The 26176-nt window shown below is 42.3% G+C and overlaps 1 protein-coding gene across 1 annotated transcript; it reads left to right on the top strand.

Annotated features, from left to right (window-relative positions):
* Positions 1-64: 64 nt before the first annotated feature.
* Positions 65-25708, top strand: MINPP1 (multiple inositol-polyphosphate phosphatase 1). Its single transcript, XM_069979080.1, has 6 exons — positions 65-133; positions 2260-2966; positions 3540-3737; positions 4378-4478; positions 6914-7047; positions 25309-25708. The coding sequence occupies exons 2-6, from the start codon at positions 2348-2350 to the stop codon at positions 25706-25708; spliced, it is 1452 nt and encodes a 483-aa protein (XP_069835181.1). The 5' UTR covers positions 65-133; positions 2260-2347.
* The last annotated feature ends 468 nt before the right edge of the window (positions 25709-26176 follow it).

Here is a 26176-nt window from a genome sequence, read left to right on the forward strand (position 1 = left end):
CGCAAGCGTAAGCGCTCGGAATCAAACCGCGCATGCTCTGTATGTGATGCCGAAGTTGCGCTCCATGTGCGCATGAGCGCGTGCTTTCCATAGAAAGTTGCAGAGCTGTCATAGAAGCTGTAGAATCCGGCCGGTGAGTGGCTTGTGTGCTCTCTGTATGAGACTGCGAGTTGTTGTTGTTATTGAGTAGGTTGTAAGTATTTAGTAGGGAGCTGTGGGTTATTATTACATTCTTATTGTTGCTTCATTTGTAGCTGGTCAGAGTTGTATAATTCCCAGCATGCTCTAGCTATGTCATTCCTGTGGCTTTTATCTTCATACATATTTACATTTCCTTCTCAATGATAAGTATTATAGATGGTATTCTCTATATAGTTATATATAAAATTGTTTTTAGGTAACTATCCTACAATTATCTCCCAACTATAAAACAATGAAAAGTGGGGTGATTCCTGTGGCGTACACTGCGCCCCTCAGATTATAGCTCTAACCCCCCTTAGTGTCGCTGTGCAGGCGCTGCTGCTCTATTACAGCGGCTCCTTCATATTTAGGACTGAAGGCATAGAGCAGTGTTCCCCAACCTATGGCTCTCCTGCAGTTGGAAAACTACAACTCAAAGCATGCTGGGAGTTGTAGTTTTGCAACAGCTGGAGAGCCGCAGGTTGGGGAACGTGGTATAGAGAGTGACTTTCTTTCACTTTATGCACAAATTTGCCAAAAAATAAAAAATAAAATGTGGCATGTTCTATCAGACTTCATATTTATAAGGATTGTCAGGATTTTTTTTTCCAGCTGTGTATGGATCTATACTAACTCCATGGCAATGTTTACACCCAAGGACCCCAACAATGTTAATAATAATAATAATCCCTTTGTTTTTCTGTTGCTAACCTATTCTGCAGTGCTGTACAGCGCTTGTCATCATTTGACCCCAGCATTGCAGGGTAACATTGTTAACCACTATAGGTCCGCATTGTTGCTCTGCAGTGCTGGAGTGCTGGGTTCACATCCTATGAGGACATCTGCATGGACTTGTGTGGATGTGCTGGGAGCTAACCTACTTTGTATGTCATGCAGCCTGACTGGTTTTACAGCGTGACTTCACTGTTGAGGGATACTGGAGCAGCAGTTCCCCTGCATGTTATTAGTCAGGGGGTACTTAGCGGTTTGGTGCTCACACGTCCCGCCTACCCTCAGCGTGGCTGCTCTGGATATTGTCACTTGTTCCACATTAGGTAGAGGCGGTCATACTCATTAGTGAAAAGTTGCTGAACTTGTTATAGGTGGGACTGTTTAATTATCTGCTGTTTATTTAGAGTGCCACTCACTGCCCTACAAATGCATTATATAACTGAGATGGAGGAATGGTGCTGGGGAAACTGCTGTCACATCCAGCTCTGCTGCTTCAGCCTCCACACTCACCAACTCAGCACACATTCCCTCAGCCGAGGGGCCTATTTTGGGGGGCTCAGTGGAATCTGTCTAAGACTAGGAAGCCAACTATTCAGCCTGAGGGAAGAGGTGGCTCAATGTGGCATCTCTGTACAAGTAAATAAAAGCAGGGGCTTTACCAACTGTGCACATACCTAGGGGGCTCCAAGGGCCAAGTTGGGGATGAATACGATAGGGTCATAGAAAAGAAAAATAACAGGTGAACAGTAGAGATGAGCGAACCTCGAGCATGCTTGAGTCGATCCGAACCCGAACTTTTGGCATTTGATTAGCGGTGGCTGCTGAAGTTGGATAAAGCCCTAAGGCTATGTGGAAATCATGGATATAGTCATTGGCTGTATCCATGTTTTCCAGACAACCTTAGAGCTTTATCCAAGTTCAGCAGCCCCAGCTAATCAAATACCGAACGTTCGGGTTCGGATCGACTCGAACCCGAACCCGGTTCACTCATCTCTAGTGAACAGCTAAATCTGCTTCCTGGACAGAAAATGGACATCAAGCAGCTTGAATATCTCCATGCCATCCGTCACCCTTTACAGAGTGGAAGAAGTCAAGACTCATTTACTTAAAGGGGTATTCTTATTATAGGCAGTTATTTCCCTCGCCACAGAATAGGGGGGAACTAGCAGATTGGTGGGGATCTGAGCTTCCATAATGGGCCATTCCTGATAAAAGGACAGATGTCCTTTCTACTGATCTAGAGAATGCAGGGCAGAGGTAGTTGTCTCCTATCGTGTTAAAAAGCTGATCTTACCTGGTGCATTAATGTTGATATTTAATCGATGTCCTCTTTGTTATCATTTGTAGAAGTATCCATAAATGGGTCGAGCTCCTGTTCTGTGGCTGTGAAGGCATAACAAACCTTTTCCCTCTCCAGTAGCATCCTTTTCCCACCATGATATCTGTACTCTACACATATAGAAAATGTCACCCCAAAGCCACCCAGATCCTCCTAATCTCAATGACATGCTTCTGCAGTGCTGGAGGGCTGGAGGCCGTCATCAATGAGTCACCAAAATTAGCCTCTTACTTTGGAACCAAGACCAGATATGAAGAAGTCAATCCTTTTCTCCTGGCAAACCCCCTGTTGGTTACAAGGAAACAGGATCTTCTGCCAAATACTTGCACTCCTCTCCAAATAGTCTCTGTCATTAGGCATGGGACACGGTACCCTACCAAAAAACAAATAAAGAAGCTAAAGAAAATGTATAACCTAATTGAAGAAAGTACAAGCAACTCTGAGCTGGTGAAGGAGCTGCAGAGCTGGAACATGTGGTATGAAGACTGGATGGATGGGCAACTGGTGAAGAAGGGAGAGGTGGACATGAAGAACCTGGCATATAGACTGGCCTCTCTCTTCCCTTCCCTGTTCACTTCTGACAAACTCCTTAAATGTAAAATGTCTTTTACCACCAGTTCTAAGCATCGATGTGTTGACAGCACAAAAGCTTTTATCAATGGACTGGCACACACTTACCTCAGACTCCCTCTACCGACTGAAGAAGAATTGGAAAGTAAGTCAAACTGCTGCTTATTAGCTATAAAATACCCCCTATCTTTTCATATAGCTATGTTGGTTTCTTCTCTCATCTGTACTGACCCTGAGTACGCTAAAGAAGAAGTGCTGCTTCTCTAGAGTATTTCCATAGTGTGTATACTCAATGGTACTGCTAAGCGGCATCCCCTTCTCAGGTTATTCCCAGCCAGCCACTTTGCAGGAATGCAGCTATGTTCTCATCAATGAGGTCATATCCCCACACAGCCGGGTGGTAGGGACCATGGCTTTGGGGGGAACTCATAGAAGAGGATGCAGCAGTAAACTAGAACAGTAAACTATGATCGTACATATCATAAAGTGATGTCATATCCTTGTAATATGGTAAGACTGCTCCTTTAAATGATAAAAATAAATAAAAGTTAATGTGAAATATGACCCTGCTTTTATGAGGGTTACTAGAGAACAATACTGTTCCTATACAGCTACTTATTGGTGAATTCTTCATAAATGGCTTTGTACTTGATTACTTAACATTACTAGTGATTACTTCGTAAAGCAGTGGGATGCCTCCATTTATGTCTCTGAGCAGATGACTCGTGCAGAGCCCCTGTGGTCAATGACACTTTAATGCGTTTCTTTGATCACTGTGAGAAGTTTGTGGCCCAAGTAGAAGAGAATGACACAGCAACACGTGAAGTGGACAAGTTTAAGGAAGGTCCAGAAATGAAGAGAGTTCTGCAGAAAATTTCTAACCTCCTAAGCATCCCAGAGGATAAGCTAAATGCAGGTAAGTAAGAATACAGGGGGAAATGCAAAGTAACTGGCCATTCCATTTACTGTTGTGTTGTGTATAACTGTAGACCAAAACGTCAGAATAAATCCAGATATAGCCCATTTTCAAATACTCTAACAGGAAGTTCTGAGTTAGCAGAGGGGTGGAGGGTAGGGGTGTTGGGCTCAGAAAGCAGTTATAAAGTGTGTGTGCCTCTCTATCTCTAGAGGGGATTGCCCATTGATTCAGTAGTACCTGTCTGAATCACCTGCAGGGGCGCTGTAGGGAAATTAAGCACCTGATGAAGAGTTCTCTGCCATGCCTCTTAAAGGGGTTATGCAGCATTAGAAAAACATGGCCTTTTTCTTCCAGGGACAACACAACTCTTGTCTCCAGTTCAGGTGTGGTTTGCAAATAAGCTCCATTCACTTCAATGGAGTTGCAAAACCCCACCCAAACTGGAGACAAGAGTGCTGCTGTCTCTGGAGGAAAGTGGCCATGTTTTTCTATTGCTGTTAAGGATTTACCGGACAGAACATTATGGCTTCAGGGCTGTTTCGGTTCTTGTAAAATGACAGATAAAACTGCATCTTGGTGTGCTTTTAGCTGACCTGTAATCATCACAACATTGATTGTATTTCTCTTTCCATTGCAGATTTAATACAAGTGGCCTTCTTTACCTGTTCATTTGAACTGGCCATTAACAATATTGTTAACTCACCTTGGTGCAGGCTGTTTGATGAGGAAGATGCTAAAGTAAGTTTCAGCGCATGCGCTCAGCTTAAGACAACGGAGTATTGAACTCTATACTGAGTATTGGAGACACTTCATGATAATATTTATGCGTGCTCATGATATATGAGGCTGCATTTACATATTAAGGCCATGTTCACACATTGTGAAACACCAGCTGTTCTCTGACCCGGCCGAGTCACGGAATGGCCGGTGTTAATGAAGATCATCCTGTAGTACTGCAGTACTGGGCGGATGATCTTCATTTCTGGTGAATTCACCGCTACACACAATGGAACTTGTGGCCGGAGCCACACGCTCCATTGTGTGAACTGACATGTTCTGTGGGGCCACTATTCAATGAATGGCGGCCGCAGAAAACTGACATGTCAGTTTTTCATGCGCCGAATGGAATCCCACCCGAAGCTTATACTATGTGTATACGCTCCGTCCAAGATTCCATTCATTCCAATACAACATATATTTTGTATAAATCACGGTCGTTGTTGCAAATTGCAACAACGTCCGTGATTTATGCAAAACATACGTTGTGTGAACATGGCCTAAAGGGGTATTCCCATCTGGGCTTTTTATCCCCTATCCTTTTGGATAGGAAATAACAAGCCAATCAGTGGTGTTCTGACTGCCCAGATCCCCAGGGATCCTAAAAACAGGGATGCAATTGCCCAGAGTTTGGCACTCAGAAGCATTTGGCAGCCCCATAGAGAATGCATTCCTGTTTTCATTGTGGGTATAGGCATTTAAACCCCAAGCTGAGATAATGGAGTAAGGTGGGAGAAAACCCACCGAAATGCGTTGCCGCAATAATATTCTTGATTGATGAATAAGCATGCTTTGGAAAAAGTTTGGATTCAGATTCATGGCTTAAGGGGTTACAAGTGACCGGGAGGGGGTTACGTGGTGTAAAAATATGGTTACATTTGCAGTTATGTATAAGTGGCGCAGTCTATGAGCACTAGTATATTTTTTTCTATAAATTGCTTTCAGCCCAGATGGGAATACCCCTTTAACCCCTTGAAGACTGCCAAACATTTTAAAACATAAGACTGGTCCACATATTATTCAAAACAAACGGACCAGTACTCTATATCTCTGTACAAAATGTGCAAAAAGTGAAAAATTAAAAAAAAAAAAAAGTTCTAATGCGCATCAAATTCCCCAAAAAAGTATCATCTTGTGTGCAGTTGCAGGAATTACCGGCTCCTAGTGGAGTCATATTAGCTCTGCAGAGAGTGTTGCAGTGACAAGCAACAGGGCTATTATATCTTTCCCTGTTACAGGTGAAATTGGCAGTAAGAAGAATGACCATGACCCTATGGAGACTCAGGCTATGTTCACACTGCGTATGATTCCGTCCGTAGTTTGTACGCTGCCGTACATGTGCAGCTGAAACTACGGGCGTGGGAAAAATCGACATGCGGCCGGATGCGTACGAACCGCGAACATACGCCCAAAGTACAGTTATGCTTCCCTAGCTTGATTCGAAGCGATCTGAGGCAGGTCATTTACTTGGAAATCTTTGCCCAGCCCTGTAAACCACACAGAACCTTTTGGATCGAAAAATCAAGTTCAATTTGGCGAAATATGTACTTCGTACGGGACCGCATGGAAATCCACGGCCGTGAGTTTCAACATTTCCGTCCTCAAACAATGGTCTTGTTCATTTTTCACGCCGTTGTATACGATCCGGCCGTAAGCTCATACGTAGTGTGCACTGTGCGGGCGTATATCGTATACTTTCAAGCGAACGCATCAACCTCAAAACTACGTGCGTATATTCGCGGTTCGCACTACGGACGGATTTATACACAGTGTGAACATAGCCTAAATGTGTAAAATTGAGCCTCCACTGAAACATGTCCTATATAAAAAGTGACTGTAAAGGAAAAGAGGCACAGTTTTAGCTAAATATAAAAGACTGACTGGGACAGGTTACCAATGTCAGTTTATTCTTGAAGAATAATCTCCATTAGGACATTTAGACGTTGTTAGGTTTCCCATTCTTTGAAGCCCCTGACTATGAACTAGAGTAGAAAAACACTCAGTATGATTAGTTCCCCAGCCAGGTAATTCATTTGAATAGCTGTATTTCCCCTTTCACCAGCAACAATAGCTGATTGACAGGAGTTAGAAAAGCCAACAAGTCCTTTAATATGCATAAGGCCTCATTCACACAGATTGCAGATTTCATCAGTATTTTCCATCAACATTTGCATGCTAAGTGAATCCTAACCATAGGAAATATAAAGTTACTTTCGTCTTTGTGTGTTTTAATGGAAATTTGCAAATGGAACACATGGAAAAAGTTCTTAAATTCTGAAATACATACCTCTTTTATAAATAAAAATTGCTGTGATTAAGTGATTCCTGTATAGTAAGTTAAATTGCTTAATAAGGAATGGTCCTATGAATAGTATATTTATTCACATCTACTCTAGGTCTTGGAATACCTCAATGACCTGAAACAATATTGGAAGCGGGGCTATGGATTTGATATCAACAGTCGATCCAGCTGTAACCTGTTCCAGCATATCTTCCAGCATTTAGACAATGCAGTCTCTGAAAGTAAAAGGTAGGTCCCCAGCAATTGTATCCGCTTTTCTTAACCACAGGATATTATGTCTCTTATAAGATGATTTGGATTTTTCCAAAGTTTTACATTTCTGATTATTTGTTTATCTCATTTAGTTACAGATTATTTTTTTCTTCAATCATATGGCAAACATACATTGTGCTTGTACTTGATATATTGTTTGTCTTGTCTTTTCTATGTATTTCTGTTTAGCCGAGACACCAATCATAACTAGAATCTGTTCATTGGCAAGTGTAAAGAAAAGAATATATATGCCAGTACCTCTATGGAAGTTCTAAGGCAGTGTTGGCATTTAATATCTGGTTTTTATATATCAGTAGGCCTCCAGTCACCTAACAAAGGCCAGAAATATGTCCTGTCCTGTGACTATAGTGATGTCACTACAGAGCATTGCCTAAATATTTATGAACAGGGCGGGCGGATCGGTGCACCGAGGGCATTATGTTACATTTGTGGAAGCACTCAGATTTTTGAGGACTTGGGGGGACATTTACTTAGGAGTCTAATATGTGGGACTATTCTAATGGGGATTGGTGTATATTTTGGTCCAATATTTTGTGACTGATTTATAAAATGTAGCACTGCCATAATTAATGTATCTAAGTAAAAAGGCACAGAAAAAGGTGCAAAAATGCTAAAATTGCGCAAGCATATTCATCTGATACTGACCAGACGTAGGCCTGCACCTGTTTGTGCGACTTTTTTAAAAGTCGCAAATGATAAATTGGGCACTAATCCCAGATTATCCAAACTTTTGGGTGAATACTCAAAACTGGCAGATTAAAAAAAAAGTTGCATGTAAAAAATATCCGCCCGTCGAATGCTGGTTCATAAATAGAACCTGAGTGAAAAATCCAATTATTTACGTAAAAATAGGCGCAAAGTCCTTGATAAATTCCCCCCTTGGACTTGTATTAATGATAGAAGGGATGGGACGGGACTGTGACAACCTCCTGTCACTATTTATTGTATAAATAGTATAGAATACTGTTATCGCCCCAGATTAGATTGCATCTGTTACATTATTTGTTACATGTTTAGCATTTTACTGTTTCTTACAATTTTTTTCACGTCCCTAATATGAGCTTTCAGACACTTTACCTGTTAACCTCAAGGTGGCAGCATGCTCTTTGAGATATTTTATATTATTTGACAGGTCTGAAGCTCCTTGTAAGAATTTGTATAACTTTGTTTTAGAGTTTTTTCTTATGTTTCCATTGCAGGTCACCTTTTTATCAATAAAGGGGTATGGACATGATACCATAGAATTATGCATTCAGGTCTATGTACAGAGTCAGTCTGTACATGGCTACCTGTACAGGTGTCGTCTATGTAGCAAACATCAAATTTATACTCTGCTAGCGTTTTATTTAAGGTTTTGTAAATTTAGAAGCCTATAATATATACATCACTAGCAAAATAGCGAGCCTGATTGCATCGGACCTCCCTTAACTAATAGTGAAAACTGTTTTGGTGTCACTTTTCACTGGCAGACTCGTCATCCTATACTGATACGTTAGCTGTTTGTCACAAGCCGTTATACATTCTATCTCTAACAGACAGAAACTATTGCTAAGCCTGCATAATGCAGATAAGCAAAAACCGCACAGGAAGGTTGCGATACAATCAGATAGGTCTTTTTAAAGAAACAGAAAACATAAAGGGGGAGATTTATCAAACATGCTGTAAAGTGAAACTGGCTCAGTTGCCCCTAGCAACCAATCAGATTCCACCTTTCATTCCTCACAGACTCTTTGGAAAATGAAAGGTGGAATCTGATTGGTTGCTAGGGGCAACTGAGCCAGTTTCACTTTACACCATGTTTGATAAATCTCCCCCAAAGTCTACAGCTAGTAAAAGTCCTCAGGACTGGAAGTATGGGAGCCAGCTTCAGGGTCCATTAGAAGTACTACTGTCAGATATAGGGTCTACTGTGCAGTGTGAATCCTGGACATTGTATGTAGGGGGTAGTTAGCATGCGTGTGGTTTATGGGGCATCTTTGATTGGCATTTTAAAGAAAAGTCGATGCATGTACTTATGAAAGGCATTCATGGCTCCTTGATTGTAATTGGTGTTGGCTCCATCGCCTGCAGTACCATGTTAGCTGCACATCAGGCACAGAGAGCATGTACGTGGGTCTTATGGGGACATCCCTTCCATATGCTTATGCAAATATGCACCATGTAATAAAAACATTTTGGTTTTAAACGGATTAAATAAGTATGATCCAGTGAAGGTTTATGCCCTTGACTTGCAAAGTATAGCACCACCTAGTGTACATAGTGTGTAGTAATGTGCTCATTAACCTAATGAACCAAGTCCAGGTGGACACATGTTTAGTCTTTCCCCCATAACCAGATCACTTTAAACAAGATGCATTGTTTACTGCAAAAGTGCTAGGAGAAATATCTTAATGCTTTACAGTTTTAAGACATAATCCAAGTCTCTGGGAACAGTTTGTGGTTTGCCCTTTCCTGCCTGTGCCCCAGTGCTCCATCTGTATGTATCCCAGTACTCACGTCCATCAAAGTGTACATATGCAGTTACAAAAAAAGTAGGTAAACTACGAGTGTGATAACATCTAGCCAAAACTTTCCAACACGGCTGGTCAATTCTATCAAGCAATGTGTGGTTTGTTTTTCAATTTAAAACTGGGATTAGATCCAAAAGTTCACAACGTCAAAAAAGTTAAACAATGAAAGACACTCAGCAGCTATGTGCAGAATCAGATTTGCGTGTGTAGTATATTGAAAGTATTGAATTTATCACTAGTCCATCTGTGATGTTCCTGGGCCTTACACGGATCGGTAGGAATCATATCCTCTCGAGCCCCATTAATCAGCAAAGCAAACAGGTTTTGGCCTCCTCGCTGCAGCATAATGGTGTCCATATGAGTGGCTGGGACTGCAGTTCTCCCTATTCTAGGGAACCTGGCTGAGCAAAGCCAAGCTGTAGCACAAGGTTCTGTTCTGGTTGTCACTATGCCAGTTACTGCAGACTAGGTGCTTCATTGGAGGTTTCATATATCAGGCCTGGTCCATTGTGTAATTCTATATATTTTTTATTGGACTATCTATGCTCTCACTGCATGTACAGTAGTTTGATATTTTTCCTTTCTTTACTGCTTTGCTAGCTTTATGAGAGGCCATGGATGGGATTTTCATGTTTGAACAGGAAATCCAGATAAACAACCATTCAATTGTTTTCTGCAGCGAGCTGATATGGGAAAACAAATCCTCAGTACAACATACTAAGAACTAATCTGTAGTGGGTGAAAGGTAGCATACCCTCTGAGTAATGTAAACCTCTAACTGCTTGCTGCAGGTCTCTAATATGTGGGGATGTCCCAATGGCAGATGTTGGGAGAGAGCAGGATGTCAGCATGACCAATCCTCTCCCCAGTGAGAACACGTGCCAAGCTGAGAGTGCATGGTTATGTAGGGAGGAATAGATGTCAGCCCAACAAGTGTCTGTCACACAGATATAAAAGGTGTGCTCATCTTTATATAAAGAGGTCTATCTGGTGTTAGATCTTTTTTTTTTTTAAGTGTCACTGTCATTTACATTTTTTTTTTGGAAGAAATCAACAGTGCAGGCGATTTTAACAAACTGCCGAAAAATGCATTTTTATCCTGAGAAAGCAGTTTTAAGCTCTCCCCCCTGTCTTTATTGTTCTCTATGGAGGGGGAGGGGTGGAGGGAGATGAGACACCAAAATAGGACAACAAAGAGTTAATTTACAGCTACATCACCGGGCTATCTCCTCTGACAGTCAGCACTAACCTCTCTGACCTCTGAATACCGCTTTCATGCAGCTCCCACTGTGTAATCCTTTGTTCTCTCTTCTCTGCTAGTGACTAATCTCCCTCCTTCCTCCTCCCCTCTCCATAGAACAGACAGGGGCAAGTCAGATGTAAAAGAGTCGAGATTTGCTGATAATGAGCACTGAATGAGAGAGAGGAGGGGGGGGCTGGGAAAAGGCTTTTTGAATGCAGATATGCCTAATAAACCAAATTGCAACGTTTCTTAAAATCGCCTGGACTATTGATTTCTGCAAAAAAGATGAAATGAGAGTGACACTTTAAGAAGATATTGTCCTGGGTTCTGTAGCATTAACTTTGACAGTATTGTTATTTTGATGACTTAGGCCATGTTCACATGGCGCAAGAGACCGGCCGTTCTGTGACCCGGCCGGATCAGGGAGCCGTCGGTCTCTGAAAAGATCATCCAGTACCAGCCGTATGATCTTTTGGCCCGCAGAGTTCTGATGCGGGCGCATCCGTGCGCGCCCGCATCAGAACTCCCCACTGCACTATATGAAGCTTGCAGCCGCTCGCTTAATAGTGTGCACTGATATGGTTTTCTATGGCTGTTATTCACTAAATAGCGTCCGCAGAAAACTAGCATGTCAGTTGTTTGCGGCGCCACTAGGGGTCCCGGCCAGAGCGTATACTATGTGTATACGCTCCGGTCGGGAACCCATAGACACCCGGCCAACATATTTTCTTGTATTAACTATGCCCGTTGTTGCAGTGGGCAACAACGGCTGTAGAAATACGAAAAAATACGTTGTGTGAACATAGCCTAAGGGTGAGTGCACACTACGGTACAGTATGACTTTCGGCGGATTCCGTCGCTCGTACCCACACGCGACGGTGTGCGCATCTCCGCCCGTGCCATAGACACTATTCTATGCACGGGCAGATTGTGCATTCTGCCGAAAGAATTAACATGCCAGTACTTTCTGCGGAATGCGGAATCTGCCCGTGCATAGAATAGTGTCTATGGCACGGGCGAAGATGCATGCCGCCGCGTGGGGGTGCGAGCAACGGAATCTGCCGTCGGTCATATGCACGGATTCCATAGTGTGCATGCACCCTAAGAGAAGGTATAGACCAATGAATACCTATATCTTTTGGGGTTCGGACAGCCACCAATCAGCAGAATCAGCTTTTGCTTGCATGGTGGTTCATCCATACGGGTGACTTGCCTGGGACAGTTGACGAGACAACTCCTACTACTGAGACTCCCTGTTCCCTACCAGCGTAATCTCTTATTTTCTTTCTTGTATAATTCTTTTAAAAACAAATTGTTATAGAGCATTCTGCTGACTGATTGAAGATCTTATGTATTGCAGATACCGCAGCTCACCCCCTGCTCGCGGCCGTGCGCATTTTTGCCCGTGCCATACACTCCATTCTGTGGTTGAGCAGATTCCACCGTCCATCCAAAGAACGAACAGGTTCATTCTCCTTTTTGTATGGTCACATTGTACAACTACTTTTTTGTACAATGTGGCCACACAGAAAGAAGAATAGGGCCTTCTATTATTTCACAGTACTTCAACATACCCAAATCCAGGGAAGCAGTGGGCACTTGCACTGGAAGATGACTTGTTTCTATTCAGTCTAAGGCTAGGTTCACACTACGTTTTTGCAATTAGATTTTTTTCATCCATTTTTACAAAAAAAACTGATGGAAAAACAAATACATTTGTGTGCATTCGTTGTAATTCATTTTTCTATTGACTACCATTCTTAAGAAAGGATCAAAACACATCTATTTTTTTAGACATACACAAAAACATAGGCGACCAAATTTCTGTGTACATTTTGATACTTTTTTTTAATAATTGAAGTCAGTGAAAAAACAGATACGGACAAATGTATCCATTTTTTCATCTGTTTTTTTGTAAAAACAGATGAAAAAAAGAATTGCAAAAACGTAGCGTGAAACCAGCCTAATACGCTACTGCAGCTTTTATGAATGCAATCCCTTTCCATATGCCAATATTCTAAATATGAATAACTAAACTATGTACATGACCTCACTGTAGTCACATAAGACTTTAACAGTAAATTTACATATTTTTTTGTCCTAAGAAATATGTCAGTAACAGTCCCAGCTTTCTCAGCTAAGCGGTTATGCAATGGTATCTTGTAACTGGCCTGAAGAAATGAGAGGTTGGGAGAACCTCTTATCAAAGATTCTGATAAACGTTGTTTGAGTTGCTAACAACAATGGCACTATTTATTATTGGCTCATATATTTAAAAACGTGAGCTTTAGGCATGTTTCATTTGCTTTGGTTACAATTTTTTTTAAACATTAATAAGGTGCATGTACTGAATGGCTGCCTTGTAGCTACACCTCTCTGTGTGACAATACTGGTCTTTAAAGATTCCCACCTCAGCATGTCATCTACGGGATAGGGAGAAACAAACTGATGGCTGGTGGCCTGACCACTGGGACCCCCACTGATCCCAAGAATGGGGAGAAAATTGTTGCCGGAATGAATGAAGCGCACCCTGCATGCACAGCCAGTCCTCCAGTCATTCTTAATGGGGCCTCTGAGCCTTGACAAGCTCAGTGCTTATAAGTGTTCAAAATGCAGTGAATGCGACGCTAACCATGTATTTACAGTGCACTTATTCTGGGGGTCACTCCACCTCTGTTCAGATTGGTGATGGTGCCAGGGGTCAACTGATGTTGTAGGCGATGTCCGTGCTGCCCTTGTCTTTAGTGTAAAATAATGAAGTATTTACTTAAGTTACCGCGTTCCCCAGTGTCCTCTGGTCTTCCCCAGTCTCTGCAGCTGCAGCTCTGCATTCTGTTTCGGTGTCAGCACTGACAGGCCGCTCGACCAGTGATTGGCTGAGCTGCCTGTTAGTGCAGAGACCAGGGAAGGCAGGAGGACCCCAGGAAACGTAGTAAGGTAAATAAATACTTAATTATTTTATACTACAATCATCAGCCACTCATTGCATTCTATTACACGGAGCGATAATTGGCCGAAACAGCCTAATATATGCGATTATCACTCCATGTAATTTGGCCTTTAGTATGCTGCCGCACCTGTGAAGAAAGATAACATTATGAGATGGAAATGCCAGGATGAGTTGTGCCTTTGGATGCCAGATGAAGGAGGTGCTACAATGTGTGAACCATACATGATACATGATGAGGATTACACTGCTAACTGCATGGGAACGGTGCCAAAGAGGAACGTAAGACACATACCTTCCTTTTCTGTGCCCTGTGCGTAATAGGTGGCTATCAGCAGGTTAGATTTGTCTAACCTGCTGATAGTTCCCCTTTAACCTTCACTTATATTATTTTGGGGGAGCCCAGTAATATTATATTTTGTGGGTCCACTATATAAAATAGTAAAATATCCACGGACTTTGGTGACTCAGTAACAGCCTTCAAGCACAGTCTCAACTATGACTTCTGCCAAATAGTACCAGAGAGACTGGCTGCCCCTAATTGCTTCAAGTTGTTTTGCCTGGAGGAATAATGTGTTGCTCAAGGAGCACCTAACAGGGTTAAATTGCACTGCATGTATTAAAGGGATGGGACAGATTTAAAAAAAGCATGACAGCTTTCTTCCAAAAACAGAACCACTGTTGTTCACAGTTTGTGGGTGGTATTGCTACTATGTCCCATTCATTTGATTGCCCAGATTGCCTGTAACCACCCCAGATTGCCCGTCGCAACCCCAGATTGCCCGTCGCAACCCCAGATTGCCCGTCGCAACCCCAGATTGCCCGTCGCAACCCCAGATTGCCCGTCGCAACCCCAGATTGCCCGTCGCAACCCCAGATTGCCCGTCGCAACCCCAGATTGCCCGTCGCAACCCCAGATTGCCCGTCGCAACCCCAGATTGCCCGTTGCAACCCCAGATTGCCCGTTGCAACCCCAGATTGCCCGTTGCAACCCCAGATAGCCAGTGAACAACCCCAGATTGCCCGTCACCACCCCAGATAGCCAGTGAACACCCCCAGATTGCCCATTACCACCCCATACAGCCACTGAACACCCCCAGATCTCCCCAGATTGTTCCTAATCTCCCCAGATTGCCCGTATCCACCCCAGATTGCCCGTATCCACCGCAGATAGCCCATAACCACCCCAGATTGCCAGTCACTACCCCAGATTGCCAGTCACTACCCCAGATTGCCAGTCACTACCCCAGATTGCCAGTCACTACCCCAGATTGCCAGTCACTACCCCAGATTGCCTGTCACTACCCCAGATTGCCCGTAATCTCCCCAGATTGCCCGTAATCTCCCCAGATTGCCCGTAATCTCCCCAGATTGCCCGTATCCCCCCACATAGCCCATAACCATTCCAGACAGCCCGTAACCACCACAGATTGGCTGTAACTACCCCAAATTGCCTGTAACCACCCCAGAATGCTCGCAACCACACCAGATTTCCCGTCACCACCCCAGATTGCTCGTTGCAACCCCAGATTGCCCGTCACCACCCCAGATAGCCAGTGAACACCCCCAGATTGCCCATCACCACCCCACACAGCCAGTAAACACCCCCAGATTGCCCGTAACCACCCTAGATTGCCCGTGACCAACCCAGATTGACCGTAACCACCCCAGATTGGCACAGACTGCTCGTAACCACCCCAGATTGCCCATAACCCCACCAGAATGCCTGTTTCCACCTCAGATAGCCAGTAAACACCCCGAGATTGTCCATTACCACCCCAGATAACCAGTAAACACCTACATATTGCCTGTAACTAAAATGACACTCCTTCTCTTCTGAGCCCTGCTGTGTGCCCATACAGTGGTTTATGCCCACATATGGGGCACCATTGTACTCAGGAGAACCTCAGTTACAAATTTTGGGGTGCTTTTTCTCCCCTGTTCCTAGTGAAATTGAGAAATTTCAAACTAAACAAACATGTTATTGGAAAAATTGTTTTGAATACTTTCCTCCAATGCCTGTGGGGTCAAAATGCTCACCACACCCCAAGATTAATTCCTTGAGGGGTGTACTTTCCAAAATGGGCTGACTTTTGGGGGGGGGTTCTATTCTGTAGACATTACAGGGGCACTGCAAACGCACCTGGCTCTCAGAAACTTCTTCAGAAAAATCATGCACTGAAAATGCTAATTGGCGCTCCCTTCCTTCTGAGCCCGGCTGTGTGCCCATACAGTGGTTTATGCCCACGTATGGGGTACCGTTCTACTCAGGAGAACCGGCGTTACATATATTGGGGTGAGTTTTCTCCCCTGTTCCTCGTGAAATTGAGAAATTTCAAACTAAACAAACATGTTATTGGAAAAATTCTATTTTTTCATTTTTACTGTCTTCTTTTGAATACTTTCGTCTAATACCTGTGGGGTCAAAATGGTCACCAAACCCCAAGATGAATTCTTTGAGGGGTGCACTTTCCAAAATGGGGTGACTTTTGGGGGGTTCTATTCTGCTGACACTACAGGGGCTCTGCAAAGCACCTGGCGCTCAGAAACTTCTTCAGCAAAATCTGAACTAGAAATGCTAATAGGCGCTCCTTCCCTTCTGAGCCCGGCTGTGTGCCCATACAGTGGTTTACGCCCACATATGGGGTACCATTGTACTCAGGAGAACCTGCGTTACAAAATTTGGGGTGCATTTTCTCTCATGTTTATTATGAAAATGAGATACTTTTATCTTAACAAATATATTATTGGAAAATTTCTATTTTCCATTTTTTTCCAGCCTAATTGTGAATACTTTCCTCCAGCCCCTGTAGGGTTAAAATGCTTTTTATGCCCCTAGATTAATTCTTTAAGGTGTCTAGTTTCCAAAATGGGGTCACTTATGGGGGTTTCCAGTATACAATCTCCTAAATCAACTTAAAAAAAGAACTGGTCCCTAAAAAAATCAGTTTTGGAAATTTCATGAAAATTTGATAATTTGCTGATACATTTCTAAGCCCCGTAACACCCTAAAAAAGTGAAATATGTTTACGAAATGAAGCCAGAATAAAGAGGACATATTGATAATGTGACTTACTAACTAATTTTTGTCATGTGACTTTTTTTTTTAGAAGCAAAGAATTTCAAAGTTTGTAAAGTGCAAAATTTTCAAATTTTTCATTATATTTTGATGTTTTTCACAAAAAACACACAAGACAGTGACCAAATTTTGCCACTAACATAAAGTACTATATGTTACGAAAAAACAATCTCCGAATCGCTAGCATACGTTAAAGCATCACTGAGCTATAAGCGCATAAAGTGAGACAGGTTAGATTTTGAAAATTGAGCCTGGTCATTAAGGCCCAAACAGGCTTGGTCCCTAAGGGGTTAATGTTTTCAAAAAAATGACCCTGAAATGACAGTTACGCTTTAAGGCAGAGCTACAATACCTGACACAACCCATGGACAGATGACATTAGATTGATAATTATATCTGAGAATTCATACAAGGCGTTTCTACGAAAATGCTGGAGTAAATGCAGAGTCTTCAGTAAATGTTAGCTGAGAGTCAACGGTTAAATAAAACCCTATGCCTACAGTGCTTATTGTTTATGGTGTCTTTTGGCTATGTGTTTTGGAGAAACCATGTGGGCAGGCTGTACCTCTTTTAGGGCACTAAAGTTCAATGCACTTCAGACTAATCTCATTTCAGTGGGTCCACCCTTTTTTGTATGGATAAAGTTTATGGAAGGGCACCATAGAAACTAGTGAAAACAGATATTTTTGATTTTATTTAACAGTCCGCCCACTACCCTGTGTGCTGCATTAAAGATGAGGATTTAACTAAGTCGTCCTATATGTAAACATGCACTTACATGTACATAAATGTAAATGTCAGTAGTCTATATAGATGTCTTTATGTTGAAGAATTGCCAGCATTCGGCATAAACAGCCGAGTCATACCTTCATTGCGTTCTACTGGAGCTGGTGAACTTTGAAACAAATCAAAGAAATGAAGGAAAGTGATGAAAGACATCTTTATGGGGAGCAATGGCAATACTTCACAACAGACTGTTTATTGCCTTGTGAAAAGTCAAGTTTCGGCTTGTATGATGAGATTGTAAATCCTCAATGTATGACTTCTCACGATTATTGTAATGAGTAGAACAAAAGACATACAGCTATGGTGCTTGTATTACCTGGAAATCCACGGGACATCTTAAACCTCACCAATCAATGTGAATTCTTAGAAACACTTGATAAGCCCAGTGACACATCCATCAACACCGATATTGTATACACTGTAACGTGGGTGAAAAATAACAATAGTATATATGGCCTCAGGCATATAGCACTGCACAAACCTATGCAAGAAAAAGTCCAAAAATTATAATATTCCAAATAATGACACAATGAAAAAGATACAAATGATGAATCAACAAGTGATATGGAGATGATTGTACATAATGGAGACTGAAATGTATCAAGTCTCAAGATGGTAAGTAAAAAAAATTCTTGATCAGTCCAAAAGTGTACACATACCATAAAGGCAATAATATAATGGGGAATATGAAGATAGGAGTCACAACTTTACATTGTATTCCTTCATATTCCCCATTGTAGTGCATAGAGTTGTGATTTCCATCTTCATATACCCTGATGCCATCTTGTGACTTGATATATTTCATTCTGCATTACATTTTATTATCTCCTTATCATTATTCCCCGCTTGTTCAGTGCTGATTCATCATTTTTTATCTTTTTAATTATTTATTATTATTATCTTATTAATATTTAGAATATTCAGTATTTCTTTGGACTTTTTCTTGTATAGGTTTGTGCAATAAAATATAAAGTACAGGAGCTTGGTTTTTATGTCCTTTCTGCTGATTATGTTTTAGAGGTTACTATTGGGTTTTAAATAGACTAAGGGGGGGGGGGGGATTTATCAAACTGGTGTAAAGTAGAATTGTCTTAGTTGCTCCTAGCAACCAATCAGATTCCACTTTTCATTCCTCACAGATTCTTTGAAATGAAAGGTTGAATCTGACTGGTTGCTAGGGGTAACTAAGACAATTCTACTTTACACTAGTTTCATAAATCTCCCCCTTAGGCTAGATTCACACTGGACGCATCTGCATCGGATTCCATCGGATTGTTATCCAGCTGCGAGTATGTAAGTGCTTCCCCCATTAACCCCCAACTGCCAGGAAGATACATTACCTGCTCCATGCTCTGCACGCATCTGAGGCCCTGCCCTAGTCACTGATTGGCTCCTCCGGGAGGCAGGAGCCTCCGGTGCGGCCGGAGCATGGAGCAGGTAATGTATCTTCCTGGCAGCGGGAAGTTAATGCGGCAGCACTTACATACTCCGCTGCGAGTATGTAATCACATTGACACTGACAGGAGAGGTATCCGCAGTGGATTTTGCAGCGTAAATCTAGGCTAAAAGTACAAAAAATACATTTTGTATCCAAAAGCTGAAAATAGAAAACCTAGTGACTAGCAGACTGTGTTCAATTCATTGAATAAGGTAGGCATGAAGTGGGTGCCGCATGATATACTTACTGTACATCCCTGTACCCTCCTGCTGATATCCCTAGAAGCAGTCCCCTTAACAAGTGTGAACATTCCCTTACTTGTAGTGCAGTGTGGTGCCTTGTGCTCACCCATTCTGTTACTTATCACTTTGTAGTGCAATAATCACCTTTTCCGTTACTTATGACTGTGAAACAGGAGGTCAGCAGGTTTGTGTTATTGATAACAATGTTCATTGTGCATTTTATTGCTAATAGATATATATATTATCAATGAAATAATCAATCAATTGAATAATTTACAGATGCTTAGGTTATGTATACCCATAGTGTGTTGAGTCATTTTACGACCTGTAATACGACTGGAAAAATACTGCCAGCTTACACTGATAGACTGCCCCACCATTGCTGTATTTTTTATTATTGAGTTCTATTGAACTAATAGTAAAATGGCTCTTTGTAAGAATGTCTATTAATTTTACAGCTGTACTTTTTATGGCCATAAAATTAAGAGCATTGTGGGAGATTTATTAAACAAGGTGTAATGTGAAACTGGCTCAGTTGCCCCTAGCAGCCAATCAGATTCCACCTTTCATTTTCCAAAGAGTCTGTGAGGAATGAAAGGTGGAATCTGATTGGTTGCTAGGGGCAACTGAGCCAGTTTAACTTTACACCATGTTCGATAAACCTCCCCCATGGTCTTTATTATAAGCTAAAATTTTGCCCTTTTGGTTCTCAAAATTCGTACGTTTTGAATTAATCATGGCCGTTGTTGCTGATTCCCAACAACGGTCGTGATTAATTCTGAAACTATGTGCACTGCATTCTGAGGGAATCCCGGCCAGAGTGTATTCACATACACCCTAGCGGCCGCACAAAAAACTGACGTTCAGTTTTGTGCGGTCGCTATTCGATGAAGTGTGAAGTCACACAATGGAGAGTGCAGTACTGGCCGGGATGATCTTCACAAACGCTGGCCTTTCTGTGACCCGGCTGGGTCACAGAACGGCTGATGTTTTACAATGTGTGAACATGGCCTAAAGGTACACTTTTGTCAGCTGTCAGTGTGTACTGTATGGGGCTTTCCCGATGTCAGTGGGAATAGGGGTCGGGCATGATGGAAAATCACTGCCCAACCCCTTTGTTCTTGGAGAAAAAATCTGCAGTCTGGCTAATTGCCATACCAGGTGTTCCTGTTATGGGGAGGACGGGAGCAATAACAGTTTAGCCAACATTTCTTGAAGGTGTATGGCCACCTTTAGCTATCGTTACATAAATTAGGTTCTCATTGCAAGATTTGGGCCGAAAAAAAGCATAGTGGCTGTCAATCAAATAGGTGTGTGCAGTGAGATAGTGAATCGGGCGGACAGTGATTATAAGGACGTTGACTGGACTTACCTGGGCTCTTGCTGTGTCAGGGAACACCCTCTTGGCACATGAGCCTAATTTGCATACATATATAAATCCTTATATCTCTGTGTTGGAGAGGGCAATTAAGAAAATAAAGGTATGCCAGGGATCTGGATGAGAAGCTCCTATATACCTATAGGATTTCCTATACCTCGGCTGAAAATAATACATGGCTTTCTTGAAAGAAAAAAAAATCTCCTTATTTGATGTGTTTGTTGCCCTTTTGTGAATGCACAATAGAAAAGCAGCAAAGTTCACTAAGCAGTAGTGATGGATCACATTGCCTCGCTTTCACACGCAAGCATGGAAATAGAACCTCTTTAGCATATACTTTTATGTGTGGTGATCAGTGGGATTTATGCATTCACCTCCAGAATGTACAATAAGTTCTGGTAGGTTGCCTCTCTGTTCTGTTAGGGTTGACTGATCTATATAGGGGCCTCGTCCTACTTGCTGGTTCCTCTATCCTCGATTACACTACATAGAGCTTAGCTTATTTACACCATACTTATTGAATGCGACCTTTGGCTTTGCTTATTTTATGTGTATATATGTTTATGTGCAATAGCCTCTCCATCCCTGTGGTCTGACTGATTTCTGAGGCTCGATTAGTGTCTCTTATCTTTGTATATTGAAAGTGTTCAATAAAAATGCACATTTTGGAGTGGTGTAGTATGTTAACTGACTGAACTTGACTTCACAATTTACTATCCTATATGAGAAAAGCATATTTTTGTGATAGAAACCTTGATTTCAATTAAACATCGCATACTTTTATAAAAAAAAAAAAAGATCTGTGTGACATATGTTCATTCATTCATTCATTCATTCATTGGACTTTACGTATGGCTGCTTGACAGCATTCTTCCAATACTGTTTATCGGCAGAAAGCAGTGATTTCAGCAAGTGACTACCATGGCAGAAAGAGGCTTGCATCTTCTTGCATAGCCTGGGAGGTTGTACTAGTAGATCAGTGCAATGCAATAACATTACATTGAATGGTATAAGTAATCTAAAGATTGCTTATAAAAGTCTCCTAGAGGAGTATAAAAATGTAGAATTGGTACTGCAAAAAGTCATCATATGGCTCTGCCGATAAAAAATTAAACCAGTTATGGCCCTTCAGAATCTAAGGAGTTAAAAATGAAAATCATCCAAGTCTTGAAGGAATATATCCAGGTTCTATCACTTTAACCCCTTAAAGACACAGCCCAATTTGGTACTAGTTAATTACTAGTTTCTCAATTGGCATAGCCATATGAGAGATTGTATTTTGTTGAATAAGTTGTGTTTTCAATGGCACCATGTGAACAGAGCCAGAAGCAGTTGGCTCTGAACTTTGCGTTGAGGCAGTGCTGTGTTACTGCAACCTCTGCTTCCATTGAGGGACTAGGAGCAGAGGCTGCAGTAACCTTGTGCGTCCACCACATTGAGTACAGAGCAAACTGCTTTTGACTGCATTTCCGATGTAAGGGTGCGTTCACACGTACAGGATCTGCAGCAGATTTGATGGTGCAGATTTGAATCTGCAGTAGATCCGCAGCATATTTGATGGCCCAGAGTTATGCTAAGTTTACACGAGGCGATTGTTGGCCCGATCGCACGATTAATGATTTCGAAGTAACGATTTTTTTTTTATAACGATCAGCGTTTAGACGGTACGATATATCGTACGGAAAAATCGTTTTGCGATCGCGCGCCCACAGCCCGCCCCCCCTGCGCCGCCCCGATCACCACCCCTGCCGCTCCGATCGCCACCCCCGCCGGCTAATCAGTGCACTGAAGAGGGTAGTCGGGGATGTGGAAGACCTGCTACGTGGAGCAGATAAAGTATGGTCACGGCGGGGGCAATCGGAGCGGCGGGGGTGGCGATCGGAGCCGGCGCAGGGGGCTGCGGATGAGCGGGGGGGGCGGCCAGCGGGCGGCCGGACTATCGCACGACGACTGTTTACACGGAACTATCGGCGAATTTTTTGCGAACTACGAACAACGATTTATGAACATGTTAAAAGATCAAAATTAAGGTTTTCTCGCTCGGCGTGCGATTGCGATCGTTCGCTGCGTTTACACGTACGATTATCATTCGAATTCGATCGTTATCGTGCAAATTCGCACGATAATCGTTCCGTGTAAACCCAGCAATAGGGTCAATTTACACAGAAAGATTATCTGACAGATTATCTGCCAAAGATTTGAAGCCAAAGCCAGAAGCAGACTATAAACAGAGATCATGTCATAAAGGAAAGCCTGAGATTTCTCCTCTTTTCACATCCATTCCTGGCTTCGGCTTCAAATCTTTGGCAGATAATCTGTCAGATAATCTTTCTGTGTAAAGGCACCCTTAGGGTGGTATTACACGAAGCGATTTTTTTCAATTAACGATTAACGATAAACGATCTCCAACGATCGCAATAGCGGTTGCCTAATAATCGTTCGTTTTACTACACTGAAAGATTATCGGTTGAATTGGAGCAACAAAGTTCAAGAACACTCCCCTTTCAATTTGCGAATGAACAGGGAACGGCTAACGACATCTTATTCAAACGAACGATGTGCGAACGATGTGTAAAAGACAAACGATAAAAATAGATCCAAAACCTATTAAACGACCAACGACCAATCGTTCGTCGTTTAATCGTTGTCTACTATTACACTTAAAGATAATCGTTCAAATACAACCGATTGAACGATTATTCGAACGATAATCGCTTCGTGTAATACCACCCTTAGGGTACAAACCCACACACCGTATATGCAGCGTATTTACTACTGCGATACGCAGCAAATACGCAGCAGATTAGATCTAAATAACTGAACACAGCATCAAATCTTCACCATCACATCTGCTGCGTATTTGCTGCGTATACGGTGTGTGGGTTTATACCCTTACTTTGCATTCAATCTGCAACTTCAAATCTGCGCCATCAAATCTCCTGCAGATCCTGTACGTGTGAACACACCCTAAAACAGTTACTGAACAAGTGATCCGTGGGGGTACCAGGTGTCAACACTAACGCCGATTAACTATTGATAACGCACTCTGTGGCTCCAGTAGTCCAAGCAGTGACACAATAACGTACCCACAATATGGGGCGCAAGAAGTCTAGCAGAATACAGTGTCAATTGGACAAATTACAAGATAGCCTATTAAACCTTCAATGTACCATGAAGACTTAAAAGTGTACCTAAAAAAAACTAAGGTGGCCTCCAGAATCTTTTTCTCTAGACCCAAGGAACTTCAGTCTGACATTCTTTAGCTGTAATTTACACTATTTGGAGTGTGAAACATTAGACTCTCCTGGATCATGTAAGACTCTGCTAACAGCTAACTCCTCCCTACCTGTCTAAATAGACTGGATGTGTGAAAGCCATTGTATTACCTGCAGTTGCTGTCACGTTATACCTGCTAAAAATAGGGTTACATGTTATATGGTAGACTAAGGGGACATAATGCAAATGTTTCCTGAAATGCTTAGTCACTTGCTCCTCTTCCATTAAACTGTATTTGAAGGACCCTCCTGGTGCATCTAGTGTGAATCACACATCCATCAGCTTGTACAACTCTACAGGTCTTATGACGAAAACTTTCACAAAAGGGGAATTTATTCTTGTCAAATGACAGTTTTTCTGCATACAAAAGTTGCATATTTTTGTGTAAACTATGTTTTCATCCCTGTACGCTGCCAATGACAGTCTCACTTTACGCTCTTAATACCTGCCAAAATGCTCAGTAAAATAAAATCCCAGCAGTAAGTGTTCAACGGTGCCACCAAAGGGGATATTTGATAATTACACAGTGCCCTTTCAACTCATTGAGCCCTATGTTTAAAGTGACTCTGTACCCACAATCTGACCCCCCCCCCCCCAAACCGCTTGTACCTTTAGATAGCTGCTTTTAATCCAAGATCTGTCCTGGGGCCCGTTCGGCGGGTGATGCAGTTATTGTCCTAAAAAAACAACTTTTAAACTTGCAGCCCCGTGCCCAACGGGTGTGGCTTAGAATATCCGTGCCCTAACTTTGCACCACCCCTCTTCATCATTAGGAATGCCACTGGACATTTTCTACATGCTGAACATTGCACAGGCGCCTTAACGATCCTGCCCATGTGCCGGGCTGACACAGGTGGGGAATAGGAGGCAATCTGCCTGAAGCATTCCTAATGATGAGGAGGGTGGGGAGGAGGGACAGAGAGGTTGTGCCAGCCTAATGCATACACAATCTAGGCCACGGCCGTTTGGCACAGGGCTGCAAGTTTAAAAGTTGTTTTTTAGGACAATAACTGCATCACCTGCTGAATGGACCCCAGGACAGATCTTGGTTTAAAAGCAGCTATCCGAAGGTACAAGCGGTTTGGGGTGGGGTGGGGGGGCAGATTGTGGGTACAGAGTCGCTTTAATGCCAGAACGAAAAATATTCATGGAACTGCTCTTCACTGTGGATGAGAATCTTAAACAGGGAATTTCTCTTTATTACCTAAATATATAGAAAACTGGAAAACCACTTAAGAATGACATTTATGTACTGAATAACTGCTTGAGTGAAATTTAAATGATACATTTTAGTATTTATAATTTTGTGTTTTCTAGTTCTCAGCAGATCTCCAACCCAGTGGTTATGCAGTTCGGACATGCAGAGACACTTTTACCATTACTGGCTCTAATGGGACTGTTTAAGGATGAGAAACCTTTGACGGCTGACAACTTCTCCACACACTTGAATCAGAAGTTCCGCAGTGGCAGGATTGTTCCTTATGCTTCCAACCTGGTGTTTGTCTTATACCATTGTGAATTGGCAGAGAGTCCTAAGGAGGAGTACCAGGTTCAGATGCTGCTTAATGAAAATCTTCTTCCTTTTCCCCATTCTCAAGAGTCTGTCTGCCTTTTTGAGGACTTGAAGAAGCAGTACAACCACCTCATTGAGAGCTGCCATGTAAGAGAAGAATGCCAATTGACAAAAGTAGCTCATTGCACGAAGGGTGAGCTCTAAGATGGTCAACATTGGGGGGTTGTCGGCTGTTGGGGGATCAACAATTCCTATCCTGAGAATTATAGTCCACCATCTGCTGGCAAGCGACATGGGTGGTTTTTCAGTGTTAAGATGGATTCTTTTATAACACCAATGATATTATTTTCCTTTACCTCTAGTGACAGGGTAAACTGTTCTGTTTTTTTGGCTTACCTACCTGAGTGAGCCAGTATGCAGTCAGTATTTGTATGAGAATAACTGCTTTATGATCATGGTGCTCTGGTCAAGTTTTTGTGCAATATTTAGGGGTAGCAGTTCTTGTTTGCTTTTTTTACCATATGGATTTTTCCGATGTTATCTGGCTGGATGTGTATTGTGCTTACCCATTATTCTGGGGTATAACTGACTTAAAATATATACCTGACAATAAATCTAAAAATTACACGTTTATTGAATAAAAGACCACTACAATTGGTTGATGGAGGACCA

Source organism: Dendropsophus ebraccatus, chromosome 8, assembly GCF_027789765.1.
Source record: "Dendropsophus ebraccatus isolate aDenEbr1 chromosome 8, aDenEbr1.pat, whole genome shotgun sequence".
NCBI lineage: Eukaryota > Metazoa > Chordata > Amphibia > Anura > Hylidae > Dendropsophus > Dendropsophus ebraccatus.